This window comes from Myripristis murdjan, chromosome 5, assembly GCF_902150065.1.
Source record: "Myripristis murdjan chromosome 5, fMyrMur1.1, whole genome shotgun sequence".
NCBI lineage: Eukaryota > Metazoa > Chordata > Actinopteri > Holocentriformes > Holocentridae > Myripristis > Myripristis murdjan.
In genome coordinates this window covers 26,589,948-26,606,998 of record NC_043984.1, presented here as the reverse complement: position 1 = coordinate 26,606,998, position 17,051 = coordinate 26,589,948, and the positions used below count along the sequence as shown (strand labels likewise).

The following is a 17,051-nucleotide window of genomic DNA, read 5'->3' as shown; positions in this document are numbered from 1 at the left end:
ATACAGCCAGACATATCAGACAAGACAAATAGACCTCAGCTAATGCTGACAGAGCACCTCGGATGGAAAATTTAGACAGTGTTTCAATCATTCATTTGACAAGTGGGGACATATTCAAGCAAGAGGACTTCTGTTTCCATAATTCCAAATCCCATAATCCATTTTTGTCCCCTGTCAGGGCTTGAATAAATGGATCATCGGGCAGAACTGAGAAAACAAGTAACTTTGGCAAAATACTGCATACATGCATCTCAAACTACATGTTAGTATAAGTCAAGAACAATTCTAAAACCTAGAAGGTGCAAAGATGAAGCCCTCTCTGTGCATGTGTGTGTGTGTGTGTGTGTGTTTGGGAGATAACAAAAAAGGGCAGGAGGTTTAACAGCAGTGAGACAGATGTTAACTATAAATATTTCATTGGCTAAAATATCAATGAACAAGGAATAGATCAATGCAGACCAGAGGTGAAAACTGAAATTGTGAGTCAGTTGTTCCATTCAGGTTTATTTCAGCTTGTCAAAAGTGAAGTGCCAGAGGAGAAGGAAACACGGGTAAATTATTCACTTGTTCTCAGCACCTTAAAAGAATTGCCAATATGGGAAAGACAATAGAGGTCAAAACACACATTTTCTTGTGATTCTGCTGACTGTCAGTTTACATTATCTGACATGTTAATGGGACTAAAATCCATGCAGAAAACAATCTGTTTATTATTTATTCATCCTATCATGCGTGTTCCAGAAATTAGGGGTTTGCAAAAATGTGTAGTAAATTGAAAAGATTTCGAAGTAAATTGGTACTAGCTTAAGACAATCTATTTTGACTGTCACTGGGTAAATGAGCTGCTGAAGTGAGTCCTCTGCAAACAAAACACCCAATGAGTAACATTCGTCCCCTGCAGTGGTTCTAAATGATGGTGCAAAGTGCCTCCGCTGCATTACAATTACCTGGCTGTGTGTCTCTGCTCCATTAACATAAGCAAGCTAATTCAGTTCAGCGAGATACTACGAAAGGGTTTGAGGGGCCTAGAGGTGATGGAGAAACAGGAGAGGATACTGCATGAATAAACATGGCAATGTTCTATGATATAGTAACTTCATGCAGCATTCTGTATAAATGAAAATGGATGTGCTGCAAGGGGCTGAAGTAAATAAATTCCGACTGAAAATAAAATGGAAGCATAGGTCAGTTTAGAGGAGCTGAAATATATCTGCTTTGAGACGTATATCTAAAAGTATCGCTCGACAAGTGGACAGTTTGAACACCTTTTACTGTATGAGCAGTTTGTCTATTTTCTCCCCCCTGCTCCTTGTGAGACAGAACTGAAGGATTGAGCCACCTGTGATAAATAGCACCTGTACGCTCTGTCTGACACAATTATCTGACTTCAGAGAGGAGATAAGGAATGGGATCTAATCTACTACCATCTCATTTCACTCAAGGACGGAAAAAATGCATCAAAGTACACGCAGCGGCGAGATGCTTGTGATGAGAAAGACTGCTGAGTAAATACTAATGATTGAGCAATCTTGCCACAGGTGAATCCAAATGTGTTGGCCTAGAAAGAATATAAAACAGCGAGAAAAAAATTAGATAATTTCTCACTTTGTGACTCACTTGCTGTCAGATGCAGTCAAACTGGAGAGGCTGTTCACATTTCGTTGCAAATGTATCACAGTGAGTGAAATGTGTAGGCAGGGGGGGAGAAGTTTTCAACTATCATTCAAAGCAACACTAATTCGATAGCAAAGTATCCAGCGAGTGGCTAATTAAGGAGAACAGTATTAAAGCATATCCCGCAATTGCTCCACTTTCCCAGTTAAGCGAAACATCAGTGGAGGTCCACCTCAGACTGAATCACTGATTGTATGTGGAGGAAGAAGTAAAGGAATGGTACACAGCCCATATAAAGTGCCAATTCAACCTCCACCCCCACCCCCGATAAAAAGCAGTGTAATAGGATTCCTAAGCTTTTCCAGTGACTGCTTCCACTATCACACAGACATTTAAGTGCACTAATCCATGACAAATTGTCTCATCTGATCCATGACAAATCGTCTGAGGGGCCAATAGAGACGAGGAGATGGAGGGGAAGGAGGGGGGGGGCAGAAGGAAGGAGGGGAGAGGAAAGAGGCCAGGCGCAGAGAGAGCGATGCTCGACCGCAATGATCAGGCAGTTATTGCCTAGTTTTTAGAAAGGTTGCTTTCATTACCTCGAAGGGCATGCTGTGCGATAGAGAGTGAAAGACCCCATATCACTGATGAGCTCTCTGCCTAAGCCTTCAGTTTTCAAAGCACTTATAATCCCATGTGGAGGTAGATTAAAGGATTTCAGTTTTTCTGTTGGCAATAGGCCGCGCTGGTAGATGCCATATTCAGAAAATTAATGTTTCTAATTAAATTTGTGTCACATTAAATGTATGTCTCTCATCACCCTACAGTTGCATTTAGCTCTTGAAGAAGTGGCTTTGCTTAATATACATGGGAGGTGAAAATACTCTTTTAATCCAACAGAATAGTGTCAAAGCGGGCCCTCTGTCACCTCATAAAAACTCATTCCAATACCATGGACACTCACTGCAGTCGCGGCTGATTTGTGTTTCTGTGTGTGTTGTGTACTCATGCATCTGGTTTGTAAAAGTATTTCCACATGAGTCACTGCTGCCAACCTGATCAAATATTTTTTTTATCCACTTTGCAAAAATCTGATTAAGTCATCATCCATTCAAGTGAGTGGAATTTAATTGAATTTTGTTTCACCATCAGTTCTCGCACTAATTAGTCCCCACAATTTAATATGGATGTCAAATTAACCAGATTTAATGGCAAAACAAAAACTCAAGAGAACCTATGGTGGGGTGTTGCTTTACTTTGGATGTTCGGATCTGCCTTAAAACAAGAGTGCAAAAGCTCGATTACATTCAGGCACAGGGTGCTTAAATATTGTTTGAACACTACTGGGTGAAAAAGCGACGTTTCCTTCCTCTTCGACTCCAGAGACTGCTGTGAGGGCCACCAACACTAAGCTGTAGTGATGAGGAGTCGGAGAAATATGGAGATGAGTCCCGAGTTGAAACGGCATGTGCATTCAGTTTTTGAGCCTGTGAAGCTAATTTCCAAATGTTCTCAAACACTGCCAGAAAAATCATCCATCTTCTGAAGCAGCCATCCGCGTGGCAAAGGAAAAATCAATTCACACTGTGCTCAAATGTACATTTCCGGAATCCTACCCAGTCCTCATTTACCGAAAAACCAGCTATCCTACACCAAGTTCAAGGTTCATTTGAACACCCCACATCTCTCGTCAGATGTGAAACTCTGGTAGACTTTTCCACTCCACAGAAAATCCAAAAACCTTAGATCTAAAGATAAAAAAGAAAGTGGAGCTTGAATAGATACACAAAGCTTAAGTTCACCACTACAGTTTTATGACAGGTTGTGTTGTGTAATTCAGATGTCAGTTAAAAGATGTCCTTGTTTAAGTAGTCAGAGCATGCTGTCTATCAAATTTAATGATTTGACCATATGTCCATATCATGGCTAATGAAGGTAATTACATGTTTTCTTCTGCCTCAAGAGTTTTGCAGACTGAGGGAGCATTATGCTGCATTGAACATTAAGCTCATTAAAATGTCCTCCACTCATCTGTGATTAGATTAGTCACTGCAAGCTATTTCAAATCAATGGATGAAAGCCGAAGTGCAGTACTACTGCCTGAGTTAGTTTTGTGCTACATCATGACCGTCCATTATGTGCAGTCACGTAGAAAATTTTTTTCTCCATGAAAAATCTGTATGCCTACGACTGTCACTCACAATGAAGTCAGATCTCAAGTCTAATTATGATACTGTTTCATACAAATGACAGGTAAGATGATAGTTAAATCAAATGCTGATAGTGAAGTGTGTGGTTTGACGACCTATGAAGTACAGTGAAACGGTGGCACACATGCAGTGTATTGTCTTGCCATCATGGCTGACATAAAAATGGTATTTGGTCACAAAATGTCAGCAACAGACTGTGTTATCAAAAGATGACAGGCTGGGTCCCCCCTGCCTGAAGACCTCAAGCTAGGCAATTCAGTCTCTTCTTTTAAATCTCTTCTTGAAACCCATCTTTCTAAAATTAGCTTTTCTGATAATGTATTACCTGCTATCTCTTTTTACTTTTTTTATATATATTTTTTCATTTATCTTTGTTTGTAACTTTGTGGTTGTCTTATGTGTTGTATCTCATGCGCTGTTTGCACCTTGTATTTATCCATTCATTTTTATATTAATCTTTGTATAAGAACTCTGCATCTTTGATTAGAAAAGTGCTATATAAATAGAGTGGTGAATATTATTAGTACTGTTACTATTACTACTATTATTACTAATACTGTTAATAAGCTAGTTGTAAAGCTGCATCTGGAGCAGGAAGAAAATGCTGTTCTATAAGATCTGAGACTGTCTTAAACTATTCTGTCAGAAATCAAACTAGAAGAGTGCACCCACACAGTCAAGATCTCCACCCGGTGCATCTCCCCTTCCGGTGGTCAGACTTAGGTGAAAAACCACCCTTTTTTTGCCTACTGGGAGAAGGGAAAATACAGAGGCACTGCCTGTGTATTTCCCCCTGGTGCTCAGACTAAGGGAAAGAAACAGCTGAGGAGTTTGGGTATAAAAAAGGTCTTTCAAAGGTTTTTAATCACAGCAACCATGAAACATCCTCGATCACACAGTCACAACTGTATTTTAGGCTGATAGACTCAGTAGTATACAACATTAGCAGCGGACAGATACACAGACGGATATCCATATGGAGAGACACGCACGACCAACAACAACCACATAACCACATAATGTTTAAGCTGCAGGGATATTGCTGCTTAAACATTATTACATTCAGAGTGCCCCTCTGGCAATTGTTCCATAATAAACATGGCTATGCATACCTCAGCTGATCAAGGGTAAATAAATAACAGGTATGTGTAACTTAATGGAGGTAATGTATAAAACCAAATGGAAGGCCCATTAAGGAGCGCTTTAATTTCAGTGTTACAGGATACCAAATCCACTGAAACCTCCGCCGGCAACACACTGACAATGTAAATTTGCGGGGTTCACTGGTTATGATAGAGTCCAATACTATGTGCTGTCAAGAGTGGCCTGGTTTCTGCAGTAGCAGTTTGGCAGTGAGCACTTCTGCACACTGTGTTGGCAGGTGAGGAGAGTGCAGAGCTGGGCTCGTGTGTGTCATGTCACATTCAGCTCATCTGTCAATGTAGTGGATTATTTCTTGAGAGACCAGAATTGGCTGCCCAGAATCAGGCCGCCATCAATCTTCTGCCGCACAAGCAGGACGCAGGGGAGGCTGTGTGGAGCAGGGGCTCATGGGAGAGGGAGCGGCGCCGCTTCCTGAGCAGGTGACGAAGCAGTCAGGCGACTCGTTACTCAATCTCCGCCTCAGCGGTGACTATGCCGATTTGTCACTGGAATATTCAAATAAATAAATAAACGCGAGCCTGAAAGTTTATCTCCTCCGTCACATTTTTTGGTATGCACTGTCAGCTCACTGTTGCAGGAGGTGGATAAGCCGATTTCTCAAACATTGTTAGATGCTTGAACAGACTTGAGGATTACATTTGTACCTAGCTCAACATGACCTTCCCTTCCCCTGCTCAGATATCCAGACAGACCCTTGTCTGTGCATCACTGCTTATGTGTGATGGTTTGTGAGTTTTTGTACCATTCAGGCTCTCAGACAGTGGGCCTGGCTGCGAGCCAAGTCCCCACAAAGCACTATTTCAAGACAAGGTTTTTCACAAAGCACCAACTTGTACTTCACATCACAGACATTTATACTGCGTCTGACCATAGCAGAGAGAACACTGCAGCAGCATTAAACTGTTGATGCCACATGGCAAGACACAGGGAAGTGGTTTTGTCAAAATTATCTTGTTATTGAAACACCTTTCAGCATACGAAATTAATAATCTCACCACACAGACGACAATGACATGCGTATGTCTATGACATACAGCAATTAATATCAGTAAGTCATTGTTTTATCAACGCCATTATCACTGGAGCCCTGCATTTCACATAACTCATTAATAAATCCTTTTTACAAATTAATTTATCACAACGGACACAATATATCCCACCTCTTTCACACAGCTTCCTTTTAATCACAGAAACATTATTTGATTTCTGAAAACAGCCAAGCATAAAAGCCAAAGGATTTATCAAGGCAAGACATCTCTCTCTTACCACATCCCACATAGCCATATCTATTTATATCTGAGGGCTCTGGCCTCACTGAAACCAGAGAGCTTCTCAAATTAAAAAATCAATTCTAATTCAAATATTCATCATAGCATTTCAATTCTGAGAGAGCAGTTCTGGTTAGATCGGTTAACGCCACTCTACAGCTGAGCAAGATTGATGTCAGCTTAATCTCCTTAAAAAAACATGACATACAGTAAATTGTACAGTTGCTGAGCAGCAAAAAAAGACAGGGAAAGGGGTGGGGTGGAGAGGGACCATTATCCCTGGGAAGCCTGCTGATTAGGACAGTAAAATATTATAACATATCCTGAGATTATGAATATATTAGATTGTCAACGGCAATTATTGTCGTCATCCATCACAGTTTGTTGATTTAAAAAGTTTTCTGGAGAGTACTTTCGTGTTAAAATAACCCTGTGACAGACGTTATTGGGCACAATCTGAATATTGACGACACCAATAGCAGGTGTCATAAAACAATTCACACTGCTATGCGGAATAACATCCCTATTTTCATAACTCGTTACCTCTCTGTGATGTTATTCAAATTTCCGGGGCCTGGCGTATATCACTGTAGTAACTTAAATGAAATCAGGGGCTTAAAGGGATCTAATAAAATGCTGAGAGTGCGTTCATTATCCTTGCGTACGGCACAATCTTGCATCCTCTCAGAAGACTTGTGTACGAGGACCACTGAGCCCTCTGCCATCATAACATTGTGATTTGAAGGCCGCCCGCTCCAGACAAAAAAAAAAAAAAAAAACATCCAGTGTCTCTGCTATACCATATGAAATATATGTATTACTCATTTACTACTTATTTGCTGGGAATTTCCTCTGGGATTCAGCTGAAGCTCAGAATAATCTTCATTTACCCTCAGGAGGCATAACAATCAGGGCTGGCAACTAACGGCATCCCGTCGTGCTGGGGTTGGAAAAAAATGCGTTTGGGACGGACAAACATCTCCGACGGGACACTTTCTGGATGAGAGGGGAATTCAAGAATTTCTTTCATCATTAATTTTATTTGCCTATCACTTAGAGGATGACAAACTGAATCAACTGTGCATCAACAGCAACCATAGTTTTCCACCACAGGGGCAGACGGCAACTGAGCGTCTCTTTTCCTGCTGTTACTGTTGGTAGACCTAATCACTGGCTGTCTGCTTAGTTGACTGAGGTGAAAGACCTGAGAAGAATATAATGATTCTGAAATGTTCCCACGGTAGCCATCATTGCCCTGGCCACACCAGCAATAATACCTGTTGTGCTATTGAAAAAGAGTGAGAAAGGCGCTGTCCCAGATGACACACAAACCGTCCACCAACACAAGAGAACTGAATCGTACCCGAGTCGGCCTACAGGTCAGGAAAGACCAGGGACGAGGATCCGACACCCTGGTCTCACTAAGCTGCTGTTGGTTCCTCGTTATTGTTAGGTTACACTGAGTTACATTATTAAAATTAGTACTGGGAGAGGGTAAATTATTATGTTATCATGATGTGTGAAATTTTTTGGCTTTTGGAAACAAGCTCTAATAAATACAGCTGTTTGAAGAAGAAATATGCTGATGTTTTAACAGCAATATGAAACAGATATTCAAGAGGGAATTATGACCCGTTAATTACCTAACACTAACTCTAAACAGCTTGTAATGCATAATTGAAACTACTGATGTTTTTGGTTGAATTTTTTGTTGTTTGCAAATATTAAAAAAAAACACCAACATTTATTTCCTAATCATTTGAAAAAGTCCCACACCCCCCTCCCGGGCAGTGCCATCATCCATCGCGATGTTTTCCCGTGGACGTCGTCATATGCCAAACTCGGTACACATCGTCCAACCCCACTGTGTGCAGCACACAGCTCCAGTATCCCCACTGGAGCCATGAAAATGCCACACAATAATGCTTTCAGGGAGAAAATGGTGTGTTTGTGTGCGTGCATGTGTGTGTCCATATGTGCCTTTGTGCTGTATGTAATATGTGTATGAGCTGATGCCTATAAGGAAACCTTCCAGAGAACTCTCAGCCATAACCATCCATTGCCTGTATGACTCCTCTAGGCATATGCCATGGGGAGGGGCTCACTCTTTTGTTTTCTTTTTTTTCCCCCCTTAGGGACGACTGCATTATTCAAGACACTTACTGAGCCTTGCACTTCCTTGTACATCTTTGGCACCAAGCTCTACTTGCCACCCTACCAAAAAAAAAAAAAAAAAAAAAAGGAAGCCAGGCTTTAAAAAATTCATTCAGAGCTTTCTGTCGCTCATCCCTCAACCTCTTGTTCCAATTAACGAGACCAGAATACTTTGAGAACTTTCGATCTATTACAGCTTGGATTTTCATGTGTCAGCTTTTCCAGAGCAAAAGTAAGCCATTTCTCCAACATTGCTGCTTAAACTCACCAGTGTTCAACACAACCAAGGAGAATTCAATGGTTGAGTTTTTTTTTTCTTTCTTTCGCTGTGCTTCAATTACTGTCTTCTTGCACTGCAGTGCAACACACATAGAGGGGAACCAAGCAGAAGATAGCATCAATGTTTAACAGCCACTTGGCTTTCGGAGAGAGCCCCACTCTGTAGGAGGGTTTTGGGAATACTATCATCAGCAACAGCTTGAGAGTCACAGTCATTGTTGAAGCTTAAAGAAAGCTTTTGCTTTGCTCTAAAAAACTTTCCCTCTAACCCTCACACATACACCATGAGCAATGATAGAAAGCTTTTCCATAATCAGAGAATTAGACCCACCTCGGTGTCTACCGTCCCCTGATGCCCCCACGGTACAGACGGAGTAGAGCTTAATTGCCACATGTTTCCGGTGAAAAAGAAGGAAACATAATTGTGATTTCAATATAAGCCACAGTGATCAAAGCCGTCTTGGCTACTAGCATAGTGATGGGGATTTTTGCCTACAGCCTGTCCTACTCATAACAGTCTGCCAGAGAGATTTGGGGTGCACCAGTCAAGAATTTCCCCCTGCACACACAGAAGACCCTCTTCCTACCAGCAACTTCACAATGTTAAAAAGTGCTCTTTGTCAAACTGGGCCAGTGAGGGAGCTCCATGTTCAGATCCAAACAGCAGCTGCAACTCAGCCTAAACACTACAGTCTAACATCCATATTCATCCTATTAAAAACACAAAATGTGCAGTATATAGGAAGATGGCTTTGAGGATGACTAAGTGGGTAACATGCAATTAGCAGTGCGTGGTCTTCCTGCATGCTTATCCATGTATAACTGTACATGTAGTGAATCATCATGCTACAGTACAGCACTGTGACAAATCACTCTGACATACTGCAGCCGCCCTCTTGCTGTTACTGTTAGAAAAAGAAAAACAAAGCTGAGGACTGTTGCCCCATTGATAGGACAATGTCTTGCACAATGACCATGTACTGTAACACTCGTTTCAGACTGAGGGTGACAATGTACTGACTCAGAGGGCTTTCAGGTATCAAAGACAGACACATACCCAGGGTAAGAATGTCGGTGCGACCAGGTCGGGCCACGTGGTGCTGCTGGATGGTCTGGTAGAGCGTGGCCTGGCACAACAGCAGGAAGCCCAGGCTAATCCACATGGCCAACAACCAGGACATGGCAGGGGCCAAGTCTGCAGAGCAACACACAGCAGGAGACACAGTTCAGATAGATAGAGTTATTCAGTGCTACATCGCTGCTGGTTTAACGTTGGTTGAGCCACTTTCCTCTCTTTCAGTTAAAACATGGACACGTAATATCCGATATGTCATATCATGTCATTTTAATTGTTGATTTGAACAATGAAACTACACATAAAAGCAGCAAAAAGGTACTAGAAGAATTTATTGGTATATTTTGATATCTATTAGAGCTGGCCAATATATCAATATTTCATAGTAAATATTGTGATATGACACAAAATACAATGTCTTTTCCTGTTTTAAAGGCTGTGTTACAGTAAAGTGATGCAATTTCCTGGGTTAATTAGACTGTTTGAGCCGTTTTATTATTATTTGCCTCTACCTGCTAGGTCATCATGTCCACGACTAACCCCTAACCCTACAATATGGTCACAATATTAATATCAAGGTACTCAGCCAAAGACTGTGATATTTGGTTTTGTCCATAACGCAAAGTCCTAATATCTACAACTGAATATTAGTATTAGTATGACTACTGGACATAGTTGTCTTGTGACATTCTTATGACAAACACAAATACTAGTTTTCAGTATGAATAGAAAGAAGGGAGCGAGGCATAGTTTGTCTTCAAGGAATAAACCCACAATAATGTGACATGACAGTCAAGAGACCCAAACACCCAAACAGCCATATCTTAGATAAACACAAGGTCAATCTTGTCAAAATGTTCAAAATCATTGTCGCCTGAAAACTACTGCTACTAGACACAAGATAAAAGATAAAACAATGGCAAATAGTGTTTGTCAGGGTGGCAGGAATACCACCTGGTCTCTTTTTCAGACCACAATGAACCATTATTTCATAATAGCATACAATGTCTGCTTATGAATATCTTACTTTGTAAAACACTTAAGTCTTGAATATTCTCGATGAAGAAAAGGACAGTATTCATAAGCATGGGTAGCCTCCTAAGAGATTCATTTAATGATTTTCTAATGGCTGGTGAGGGCCAGCATATGGAGACACGCCTCAGCCCTCATTGCCATGAATAATGAGGCTCTGCTCTTCTCCAGGTGTTATTAGCACCTCACTCCATTCAGGACTTCATTTTTGTAGCTATGCTTTTAATTTTTTTTTCTTTTTTCTTTTTTCCAATACCTCAGCAGTCACTCGGTGTAGTAAAGCTCCACTAACTCATACTTCCTCTATGGCGCAACCACCCACACATTTTGTTTATGGAGCCTGCTGATGCTGATGTGCCGCTTCATCAAAGCCAGTTTTATCAACCATATATTCATATCTACCACTCATTGATGTCACCGGAATTTGTTTCTATTGTGTTACTTTTCGCTGAAGTCGTGAAGTAACCACTAATTGTACATTTAATGCTCATCTCCTGTTTGATTCCATCACATCTCAATACACAAGAGAGTACACAAGAGGATGGGAGTCCCAAGGGGACTGTTCAATTTGAACTTCAAATAAAGGAATAAAAAGAAGTAAGATGCCTGTATAATTTATTGTTTCAAAAGTAAAGGCGTGTGACACAAGCACTTAGCAGTCTGTGTGTCTGTCTTCAAATGTCTGCAAAGTGCCTGCCATGAGAGCAGGCCTTGTCCAACAATGGAAAGTTATTTTGAGGAAAGCAACAAAGCCACTACTTGCTTGCCTCTTTTTTTCTTCTTCTTCTTTTTTTTTAGGCTGAAGTACTTCGAGGTTTGATGTGCATGCGAGATTAGAGACCTTACCAAAAGTTAGACATGCGCTCTGTGTCCTCCTAATGTCATTGAGGCTGCTTAATATTCAGCGTACAAAAATTAAGCACATAATTATTAACAGCACATTGTAAATCTCCACCCCTGCACTAAATCCACCATAATCCGCCGTTTTGTGGAAATGTGAACTGGTCCCGTGGGGATGTTTTCCCTTCCTTTTTTTTTTTTTTTTTTTTACTGCACTTTATTTGCCAAACTGCCTTCATTAAAAAAAAAAAAAAAAACGTTACCCTGTATGGTTAACATTACAGAGGCAATATTGAAGCGCTGCTCGGGGCACCTCCCGTTCAACAACACGGTGATACCGACAGCCAAGGTGAGGAGGCACAGGCGGAGAGGAGGAAAACAAGCACGGGCATAGTCTGAAAATATCGTAGCCAACTTCGGCTTGGTTCTTCCATTAGCACACAGCGTGCACACAGCAGGTGTTACTCCGAAGGAAGAAAAAAAAAAAAAATCACAGAACCAACTTCCTTATTCTCTGTGCCAGAAAGGCTTATTTTGTCAATAGGAATAGCACCTGGTTTTCCATGTGAAAGGAGCGAACGAAATAACAGACTCCGCCAAGTGTCAAAAGCAGTTTGCGCTCGTCTTTGCGGTCTCGTTTTAACAATCTCTATCTGCTTACAGCGAACGAGGCTGGAATGCGTAATTAGCGACTCCAGCGTGAGATAAATGCGGTCGGAAAGTAGAAACAGATAGCAGACACACCTGCAGGCACATAACCTACATCTAATGCACCTGCCCGCGCTCTTGATTTCACAAAATTAGGCTCGTTTTGTTCCTCTCTGCCGGCACTGCTCCGCTGTCCGTCGAGACAACTTCAGAAATGACTCACAAAACATGTAGTCCATGTGTTCCTGTGTTTCATGCCTGCACCACCCATGATATACAGGAGTGTTTGATACAGTATAGGCTGGTTTCCTATCAGTGCACAAAAATCTATTTAATACAGTAGGGTTGAAATATTTCAGACCACTTGGAGTAGGCACTTGTCTATTGGCTTTTTTTTTCCCCCAAGAAAAATGAATCATGTGTCAAACGTGCACCTCACTTAAATGTGTTTGAAACTTGCACAACTTATTGCTCAAACAGAATACTGTATGCTCTTCTTAATTAGTTTCACAGTTGCTCAATATGTTTCACTACGTGCCTGTTCTAATCAAATCAGGCTTGCTTTTTTTTGGTACTCTGAAGAGGAATTTGAGTATCTACAAACCAGGCATACACGGAATATTTTCAAGGAAATGAATGTGGTTTTACATTGTCCAAAATGACCACCACCTTCCCACGCGCCACCAGAGGTATTCCTCAAAAGTCCCACGCCCTTACCTGAGCAGTGTGTTCAGAAGAAAGGGAGCTCAGTCAGTATCACTGCCTGTCCAGCAGAGTCAGTCCTCTGTCTTAAATCCATCCATACTTTGAAACCAGGGATTCCCGCCCAGAATTCCAGCACCAAATAAGCGAGCACAGCACAAAGGGGCTAAATGCTGCCCTTTTGTCAATATTCCCTCCCCTGGCGCCCCTCCGACTCAGTTCCTTTGAAATCCTTGAGAGCACCAACACTCACCAAAAGCAAAACACCCAGGAGTCCGTGTGACAAACTAGCCAATATTTAGGGGATGGAAAGCTGATCATGTCACTGCTGTATCAACCGCAGACGAGCAGCTCTCTTCTCATTTCCTTCTTCCTCCTGTCTCTGTTCTCTGTCAGCAGAAGTCCTGGTGGTGGTGACAGGGAGTTATTTTACCTCCTCACTGCTCTTCTTCTTCTCACGCGTGCAGCGGAAGGCTCCAGTGGAATGACTGCTCTGTCTGCTCTTGGCTCCGTCCCCCCATTGAGAAGCTGTGCTGATAGTGTGAGCCTCAGTCCTCTCTCCAATGCACTAAGTAGAGAGTCTGTGTCAGAGAGGGAGAGAGGGTGTGTGAGTGAGCGTGCGTGTATGTGTATTACAATATAGCCCAGCTGGAGAGAGAGAGAGAGAGAAAGAGAGAGCTGAGAGAGTCAGATCACATGTCTTAAAGCAAGACTGCCCACTTCTGCATCAAGACTTTATCAGCGAATGAAGCATGCTTTATTAACCCACCCCCCACATCCCATCCACCCATCTACAGCATAAGGAGACATGATGCTCTGTGTAGTATAGCCTACAGCTCAGTGTGTGTGTGTGTACGTGTGTGTGTGTGTGTGTGTGTGTGTGTGTGTGTGTGTGTGTTTGAATGTGTCCATGTGCATTCGAATGTTTCTGTGTACTTTTGAGTTGGAGAGGCTGTGCGGGGTTGACGTCTGAATGTGCCTCTTTTAGTCATTGCCCTGCAGCATTTGAGGGGCTAGACTGTAATATGCTCCTAGCATAACGCTTTTAATAGACGGCAGTGCGCCTCATCCAAGCCCTGTAATCACCATATTATCCGTTACTAGCTGGCTGTGCTCTGTATACCTGTTTTTTTTTTTTTGTTTGTTTTTTTTTGGTGATGAAGGGTAGTGGGGGTATAGGTGGGGGAGGGCGGGATTGTTTCATGCCCAGCCCTTCTGGTTGTTTCACACCACCAAAACAGAGCTGCATCTGCTGCAGCTGGCTGAAAGTGCCAGAGAGCATCCTCCTGTCACTCGCTGACAAACTGAATCTGCTGGCTCAGTGGGAAAGACATCCATTGTCTTTTATTTGTATGTATGTGTGTGTGAGAGAGAGAGAGAGAGAGAGTGTGTGTGTGTGTGTGTGTTTTCACTCTGCCTTCACCGGGCAGGTGAAAACAAGCCGTCTTGTTTGTGTGGAGTATGGGCTCCTCCAGCATATTCCTCCCATATGGAGCAGCTCACCTTTAACTGATTATACTGTTAACCAGAGATCTACAGTATATGCCAATCCCACGCACCTGCCAGGCTGACTCACTCCCAGTCTGACATTTCATAGAAAATGAACCCAGTGGATGCTAGTCACAACATTGCGCAGCTGAGGCAGTAAGTAAGCTGGCAGACGTTGAGATACACTTATGTTGAGGATGAGCAGACAGATGAGCTTGATGATTAATATATCGTTGAAGTTTCTCTTAGCTTGTTATGCTCCTTGCCGGTTTTCTTTGCATGCTTGTGTAAGAGTTCTCCCGGTCCATCCCAGAGAGCTAAATTCTCGTCTTCATGATTGTCCGCAGTTGCCCATGTCCAGGGGGTGGTGTTTTTGAGATGGTAACAAGCCCTTTAACTGCTGGTCACCCTGCCATGCCACAAGGCATCCTGCACCCTCTCTGCTGCAATCACCTCTGTTTGTTCTTCACACGCCCTAGTGTGATTTGACAGCCAGATGCACACAGCCCCACAGAGTTACGATCTGCAGGGGAGAGGCTGCAAAAGGGGGGCTGAATGAGAAAAATACAGTGCAACAAAATGGAAGGAGAGACAAGGGGTTGTATTTATTATTCCCTCTGTTGGATTACACAAAGGGTGGTGTGAGTACTCGGCTGGGTAAAATAGTGGCTGTTAACAAGGACCTGCTGTCATGGCTGAACTAAACCAAGAGTAATGGGCAAGAAAAAATAAGTCTTTTGTGGTTACTCCTGGATGTGTGGTTTGTGTGTAAAGTCATGCATCTTTTTTTGTTTTTTTGTTTTTTTCCATTGTGCCATGTCCTTTGTGTACATGTGGTTTTGTAGTAATCTAATGGGGATGCAGTTATGAGTTGTGAATCTACCATCTGGATCTCTGTTGGAAAAAGCACACCACATGTTAAGTGACCAGATTCACATTAAGCAGGAATTGCACAGTAATTACCACATTGATTAGTGGTTTACACCATCATGCTAAGTATTCATACAAAATGGCTTGAATACCAACAAATAGGCTTATTTTTAACAGTACATATTTGTTTGTGTTTCCTTTGTAATAAGCATTAATAGCATGCATGCTTGAATTTCATTTCGTCTTTGGTGCTTAATGTCTTTATGATCTGTCCCGTTGGACTAAGATGGAGGCGTGAAATGAAGCAGCCCCACAAACAAGCCTCAGAGGAGAACTTAAGATTGAAGGCATCCAATTACCACATGTTCCTTACAGCAATATGCGCGTACCAACACAACACTCCCATTTGAATGTTTTTTTTTGTTTTTTGTTTTTTTGTTTTCATTTTGTTGATTTGTTGCAGTCTCCTGTTTTCCACTCTGTGTGACTCTGAGACCGTGTAGGGAGAATGGTCTGAGACAACAGAATTTCACAGTAATTCTGGTTTGTTGTCGTGGTTCCACTCTTCCTTGTCTCCCTTCTCAGGGGCTCCCATCATTTCCAAACAGCTGTCGCCGCAGCCTATGCCAAAACCCATCCACAACCAACCAATCACTGGCCAACTCTGTGTTTGGATCTCGGCAGCCCTGTTTAACAGCAGCGTTTGCCAATCTCTCTCTCTCTCTCTCTCTCTCTCTCTGTTGCTTTCTGTTTCTCCCTCTGGCTAATAAAAGTTTTCCCTTCCAATACAGCCCACCAGCTTCAATATGTACCCCCCAGCAGTACCAACATACCCATTTAAAACCCCCTCGCAGCCCTCTCTCTTTCTCTAAAAAATGAACCCTTGTCCAGTATTATTCCTCCATACTTCTCTACATCTCTCACTGGAGCAGAGCAAGCATTTCTTTGTCTGATGACTGGAGTTGTCGCGTTAGCAAACCTTCTCTCTATAGGCACCGGCTCTATAAAATATTCCACCAGAAAGAAAGGTAGAGTGACACCGAAGAACGGAGGCAGAGAGGGAGAGAGAAACATGGAGAGAAAATACATTTGTGAAAAAGTACAGCAGCAAGATTTGCTCAGTGGTAGATAGTGAAGGAAAGAGTATGATTAATGGAACAAAGAAGCTAGATCTATAGTAATAATTTAGTTGAAATTTGTAAAAGCATCCCTTCTCAGCTTTTGTTCACAGGTGCTCATTACTGAAGAACTTGGCTTTGAGGATATTACCAATTTGTCATACTGGAAATTTTAAGAAGCTGTAGATCAAACACATGAAAAGGTGGTTCACATACTTCAAGGGTTTCCAGGCAGAATATATATCATGTGCTTGTACAAGCAGGCAATTTAATCCACACATCACCAGCTTTCCCTCCACCTTTTGTCTTACTGAGCATGACCTCTTGGAATAAAAGTGATTTCAAAAAAGCGATGTGTTATCTCATAACCATAATCTTGTAAGACATTTCAGTCTCCTATAGCTGGGCTGTTTTACACAAAATTTAACCATGAATCTTTACGCCAATGTACATCATTACATCATTCAAACAATCATCATTTTGTTTGAGAAAGAAATCCATGTGACATCACATAAAATGACAACTTGCTTCCTGGTGTTTTGTTGTATTTCATTTGCAAAGACTGTTATAATGCGTTGATGTATTGCAA

At 41.9% G+C, this 17,051-nt stretch overlaps 1 protein-coding gene across 3 annotated transcripts in view; it reads right to left on the bottom strand.

The window, feature by feature from the left end:
• Positions 1 to 13,575, bottom strand: part of tafa1b (TAFA chemokine like family member 1b) — a 116,525-nt gene extending 102,950 nt beyond the window's left edge. For 2 of the 3 annotated variants that reach the window (XM_030050584.1, XM_030050587.1), the window contains exons 1-2: positions 13,002 to 13,575; positions 9,747 to 9,884 (exon numbers count right to left, since the gene is read on the bottom strand). In XM_030050584.1, the coding sequence (XP_029906444.1) occupies positions 9,747 to 9,870 (124 nt within the window). In that variant the 5' untranslated portion in view covers positions 9,871 to 9,884; positions 13,002 to 13,575. Of the gene's footprint in view, positions 1 to 9,746; positions 9,885 to 12,189; positions 12,262 to 13,001 lie in introns of those variants that run through there. The other variant, XM_030050586.1, reaches the window with a different exon arrangement.
• Between the last annotated feature and the right edge of the window lie 3,476 nt (positions 13,576 to 17,051).